The sequence below is a fragment of the Enhydra lutris genome, unplaced genomic scaffold, assembly GCF_002288905.1.
Source record: "Enhydra lutris kenyoni isolate GAN:26980312 unplaced genomic scaffold, ASM228890v2 scaffoldscaffold7, whole genome shotgun sequence".
Taxonomy (NCBI): domain Eukaryota; kingdom Metazoa; phylum Chordata; class Mammalia; order Carnivora; family Mustelidae; genus Enhydra; species Enhydra lutris.
The window spans coordinates 44,584,795-44,590,794 of NW_019154091.1; the positions used below are offsets into that span (position 1 = coordinate 44,584,795).

Consider the following 6,000-nt stretch of genomic DNA (forward strand, 5'->3'; position numbering starts at 1 on the left):
GTGGGTTAAAGCCTCTGCCTTCGGCTCAGGTCATGATCCCAGGGTCCTGGGATCGAGCCCCACATCGGTCTCTCTGCTCCGTGGGGAGCCTGCTTCCTCCTCTCTCTCTCTCTGCCTGCCTCTCTGCCTACTTGTGATCTCTTTCTGTCAAATAAATAAATAAAATCTTTTAAAAAAAAAGAAATCAATAAATATAATGCAATTTTCTATATATTTTGAACAATTATGATTGTTATAGCTTCACCTAATATTTATTGAGAGCTTACTCTTTGCCAAGCCTGCTACTACACATTCACAAATATTTAATATTCAGCACAATCCTTCAAGGTTAACTATATCAGTATCCCCATTCTGCAGATTACGACATTTGCTCAGAGAAACTTCTGATTTGCCAAGCACTACACAGTTAAAATCTAGTGGAATAAAGAATCTCCATGCCTGTTGAGCTTGCCAATAACAACAGCCCTGAAACACTAGGAGATTTTGGTCACCAAAATGAGATTCATTATGATTCATTTTATTTTCTCTGGCTACAAGGTGTACCCATGAAGTGTAGAAAGATAAAACATCAAAAGTTGAAGCAAAACAGTCCACTGTGTAAGCAGCTTAATTTCTAGCTATCCAGAAAATTCAGTTGGCCAATACACCTTCCCTTGCATTCTATTTAATTAACATTTTAATGCATATATGACAACTTAGCCCAAGAAAGCAAAGTATTATTTACTAAAGGGCCCTTGGGGAATTACTTTAATAGATAAAAATTGCTGATCCATATCATCAGCCTTGTTTATAGGCAATTTGTGCTTTAAATTATTTGAGGTCATTTGAAAGAGGCTTTGGGAAAATTCTAAGCAACCTCTGCCCCTCTAATTTTTATAATTCACGTTGTTTTCATAACCACTCCAAAAAGGTTTTGCTAAACAAAACAGACCTTCATTCCTGCCATGTCCAAATAATCGTCAGTTTCAATTAAGGAGCTATTTCTTTACTTGTTATAACTGCTGCACATTCTACATAATACTGGTAAATATGGCATGCATTTTACTCAAGTGCATTTCAGATGCATATCTTTATTTTGCAGGTAATTCAAAGCAACCTGATAATCACTGAATAAGATTTATCATATTTCACATTTGATACAAATTTAATACATTACCTCTATATTATATTAAATGAGAATTTTATTAAACTAGAAAGTACATAATTGTTTCTCCCTTTGAGTGACACCACTGGGGGGAAATTCTACATGTAAAGATCTTGCACAAAAACTTGTGTTCTTTAGGTCTGGTGTTAGATATGAGTTGATTAAAGTTCTGAGAGCTCATGGCAGTACATGCTACTTGCATTCACAAAAGCAAGCTGAAATTCTTGCCTTTTACTGCAAGCTCTTAAGAAATTATATATATATATATATATATATATATATATTTGAACCTCCTCTTTGTGATTTATGAACATGGGGGCTAAATGTTAGTGAGAGAAGTACATGATGGGGGGCTGCTCTCCATTGTCTCCCAGGTCTCTGCAAGTTTCTGAGCAGAGGCACCGACAATTTCATCAGAACTAGCTTTTGAAGGACGTTTGTGTAATGAAAAGATAGTATCTCCTTCCACAGGAAAGAGTAGATTTACTGGGCGTGATAATAGTGATAATGACACCCTCCTGGGCAAAGATCCGGCAGGCTTACCGCTCATAACAAAAGATGCGGTTTCCTTACGCTTGCAGTCCCTCTCTGGTGACACAATCCACTGCCTATGCATGTGTGGACTCTCCCTCCTCACATCACACTTTGGGAACTGAGGCTGGGAGAAATGGCACCAAAATGCTGATTCTCTTTCAATTGCTATTTTTGTGAGTAACAAGTTACTTTTCCTGAACCAGAAACCTGCCTCTGTCATCATCCATGAAGTTATATCAGGCTAACTGGTTAGCTTGCCAGTAGATACCACAAGCTTCACACTTGGCAATAATAGTAACGTTTCAACATAGATTGTGATCTGGGTAGTTGCTTTCAAAAAACACTATCAGATTCAGGATTTCTATCTTCCTAATTATCTGGATTGGCCAATCTACTATTCACCAAGAAATTTACCGTCTTCCTAATGCAAAACTCAACTGAACGCTTGACTTTCTCTCTTCTAGTTATGGTCTTTTCCTCCAACCTCTAGTGAAAGAATTGAGTCAGGTTCCCTCCCTACTGGTTCTTCTTCAAACAAAGAAAAATTTGGGCATGATTTTCTACTTTGATGTGAATAAAATGACATTTTTCTCAAAATTACTCATTCCTTCTATAAATTATTAAGATCAAATCCATTTACCATTTCATCAGTTGTATGATTTTGAGCTAATCATATGACCAATCCTAATCTTATGTGAACATTCCTATGTTCAGCTAATAGTGCTAAATAAATAACCTAGTATTATTTCAATTTTTATCACTAACTTGTTTTGCCACCTACCTAAAGTCTCTCCTTCTTGATTATGAATATATTTAGCATAATTAATTGCTTTAATTCTCAAGAGACTAATTTTTCATAGGTATTTTCTGCAGAAAGCATCCAAGTAGCTATTGACATTTCCCTATATTGAATCAAGTCCTTCCTAGGGTGGGGTACACAGGGAGCAGATATCATCTCACCTTGAAAATAGATTTCACATGAAGATAATTGCACGGAATACTTAATTTTTCAAGTAATTTGTAAGTTTTGTCTACGTTAATTTTTCCACCTCTAAATTCATCCCGAATCATCGTCAAAAACCATGTATGAAGCACAAAAACAGAAGTTAAGGAAATTCTCACAGAAAATCATTAAGTACTTAAAATGCCTAAATAAGTATTTGAATTCTCTTCAGTTTAACATTTTTATTTTTAAGGGATAGACTATTTTGTGCTTAAGTGACAAGATAATTCTATGATATATAATATTTACAAGGAAACGAAGTAGGTACTATTCTGTAATAAAAATATGAAAGGGCATATATAACATAAAAAATTACAAGTAAAGAAAAAAATTGAGAAATCAAGTTATTATTGTGGAAATATTGTCTGTTTCCTGAAGACCTGGACCTGGGGAACAGCTGGGTTTCAGGATCTCCCTGTCACTTGACCTGTCTCTCACCTTCACTTCCCTTGTTTGAAAAGTGGACAAATTAATACTTAAGAAGGTGGGGGCATTAAATGAATTCTTAACACATTATTGAACACAGTTTCTGCTACTGAGTGTTCAAAACATAGTTACCATGTCTGATATTAGTTAACATCAGTTAACTGCCCAGCTACACACATGCTAAAAAAAAAGCGACATTTAAGTACCATCAAAAAAGAGTTAAAAATGCCATGCTGGGTGTGTATATTTGGTATGAATGAGAAAACTAAAACAAGTTTACTTATCATATACAGATAACCTACAAAAACTAGGACACTTCAATTTGAAAAACTACAGTTAAGAATTAATACGAACTTTATAAAATCATGAAAGGTATTGGTAAAAAATGTTCAAAAATCCACTCAGTTTCAGATTGTTAAAGCTAATGAAAGCCCTTAAACGTGAGGAATATGACTTAATATGGCAAAGCTCATGTTCTTATAAGAAAGTTCTTACAGGGAAGTTCAGAAAAGCTTAGGACAGATGGGAGGGAGCAGTTTATACTTAAATGAGAGAGGCTTAACTTCAGGACTCTTCAAAAAGAATGAGAGGGGAATCATATATAACATAAGGGGATAAATCAAGAGAAAGAAAAGAGGAACAGAAATGACTTCTGAGTGGATATTTGCTCTCCATATTTTCATGACCTGTTGTTCCGTTTCTCCTCGCTTAGAAGTCTCTCCCCATTACGTGTTGTCACAGGTTCCAAAAATAGTTAACTCTGCCCTTTTGTAGTAAAGGAATTTCTTGATATTCATCAGCTGTTGCCTCTGCCCCTTTTCTAGAGAGAAAGCAGAAAACACAGTGGTTTGTGCTCTTGTTTTTTGGAGATTGCTTGAATCCCACAGAAACCGCATACAAGGGGTGCTCCCTGCACCACGTCACTGCCCTTGGAAGTTTCTGGCTTCTTATTGCGTTCTGACCATCTTCAAACCCTCAGTGTTATAAATGCAGCATCTTCTGCTCTTTGACATTTTTCTATCAATAGCCTTCATATCTTGTTTTTGTTTTTACTATTTGGTCGGCCCCCCTGAAACTTTTCAGCATTATGTGCTTCCAGTGGGTTTGGGGCAAGTATTCTGAGGGACTGAGGATAAATCAATGCCACTGTGGTCCCCGAAGGTGCAAAGGGTTGCCAAACACGCTCTAGGAACTCTAGGCTGCTTCTCTAGATCCCTGGCAACATATAATGCACACAGAGACACACCCCTTTTGAAGAAGGCTGTTCTGGAGGTTAAGTTCTTAAAATCTTCAAAATAGGAACAGCTGGTTGGCTGGGTACCATGCTGTCAGGTGACTGTCATGTTTTTCTTTGGGTCTGAACACCCATTGTGATATCATCAAAGTTCCACACTTCACAGAGAAAGCTTCTTTATGACTTCATCAGGAGACTCAGAGCTTGCCAGACAACCTGCTTTCATGGTTAGACATAGTAATCTTAAGCTTGAATGTTTAACACCTTGATGGGAGAGGTGTCTCATGGAATGTTTTCTCATCCTTTGAACACTCTTGATTTCAGAAGCTTTGCTTCTGCGGCAACCAAACATGTCACGTAGTACGCTGAGTAGGAAAGAGAAAGAAAGAGCAATTCGCAGACTGTTAATACAGGCTCCTCCGGGGGAATTTGTTAATGCCTTTGATGATCTCTGTCTGCTTATCCGTGATGAAAAACTTATGCACCATCAAGGTGAGTGTGCAGGCCACCAGCACTGCCAAAAATATTCTGTACCACTCTGCATCGATGGAAATCCAGTACTCTTGTCTCACCACAACGTAGTGGGTGACTACCGATTTTTTGACTACCAAAGCAAACTTTCTTTCAAATTCGACCTGCTTCAAAACCAGCTAAAAGACATCCAAAGTCACGGTATCATTCGGAATGAGACAGAATACCTGAGAAATGTTGTTCTGTGTGCCTTAAAACTCTATGTGAACGATCACTATCCAACAGGAAATTGCAACGTGCTGAGAAAAAGCGTGAAAAATAAGGAGTTCTTGATTGCTTGCATTGAGGACCACAGCTATGAAACAAGAGATTGCTGGAATGGCCTTTGGAAATCGAAGTGGATTTTCCAAATAAATCCATTTCTAACCCAAGTAACAGGAAGAATTTTTGTGCAAGCTCACTTCTTCAGGGCTGTCAACCTTCATATTGAAATCTCCAAGGACCTGAAAGAAAGCTTGGAAGTAGTTAACCAAGCTCAACTGGCTTTAAATTTTGCGAGGCTTGTGGAAGAGCAAGAGAATATATTTCAAGCTGCAGTCTTAGAAGAATTACAGGAGTTATCAAACGAAGCCCTGAGAAAAATTCTACGAAGAGATCTTCCAGTGACCCGCACTCTTATTGACTGGCAACGGATACTCTCAGACTTGAATCTGGTGATGTATCCTAAATTGGGATACGTCATTTATTCAAGAAGTGTGTTATGCAACTGGATAATATAAAGGATTGCTCCTGGTAATCGTCTCCATCTGATTTAGTTATGTTTCCTGGAGGGGTGCTGGGATTTTCCTAAAGTTGAGAAGCCACTAGGGGTGCTTATCACTTGAAAATGCAAGCTTAAGTTATGGAAAAGTGGAACAAATAATTTGACTCGGGGACTATTAACCAATCAGGCAAGAAAGAGGTGATGTAAATGTGTTTTGTGGTAGCAACCATCATAAAGCCAGAGATGTTTATTAGAACCTAAAAGAGCTCCATAGAATGTGGCACCCAGAAGTGTTATAAAGGCGGCCAAGGTTAAGACTGTGTGTGTGTCTGTCTGTCTGTCTGTCTGTGTAGGAATGACCTTTGACTTTCTTTGTAACTAGAGAAGGTGTGCAAATGAAGTCACTCTGCAAGTGATACCTCATA

At 37.7% G+C, this 6,000-nt stretch overlaps 2 protein-coding genes across 2 annotated transcripts in view; one reads left to right on the forward strand and one right to left on the reverse strand.

The window, feature by feature from the left end:
* LOC111142271 (phospholipase C zeta 1) overlaps positions 1–2,767 on the reverse strand; it is a 44,905-nt gene extending 42,138 nt beyond the window's left edge. The window contains exon 1 of the mRNA XM_022495322.1: positions 2,639–2,767. Within this exon, the coding sequence (XP_022351030.1) occupies positions 2,639–2,749 (111 nt within the window). The 5' untranslated portion in view covers positions 2,750–2,767. The remainder of the gene's footprint in view (positions 1–2,638) is intronic.
* Positions 2,768–4,543: 1,776 nt separating this feature from the next.
* Positions 4,544–5,608, forward strand: LOC111142198 (capping actin protein of muscle Z-line alpha subunit 3). The gene has a single exon (XM_022495218.1). The coding sequence runs from the start codon at positions 4,692–4,694 to the stop codon at positions 5,589–5,591; it is 900 nt and encodes a 299-aa protein (XP_022350926.1). The 5' UTR covers positions 4,544–4,691; the 3' UTR covers positions 5,592–5,608.
* Positions 5,609–6,000: the final 392 nt, after the last annotated feature.

What these genes read in the sequence shown, in the direction of transcription:
- LOC111142198 (XM_022495218.1), top strand. Translation starts at nt 4,692, where the DNA reads ATGTCACGTAGTACGCTGAGTAGGAAAGAGAAAGAAAGAGCAATTCGC.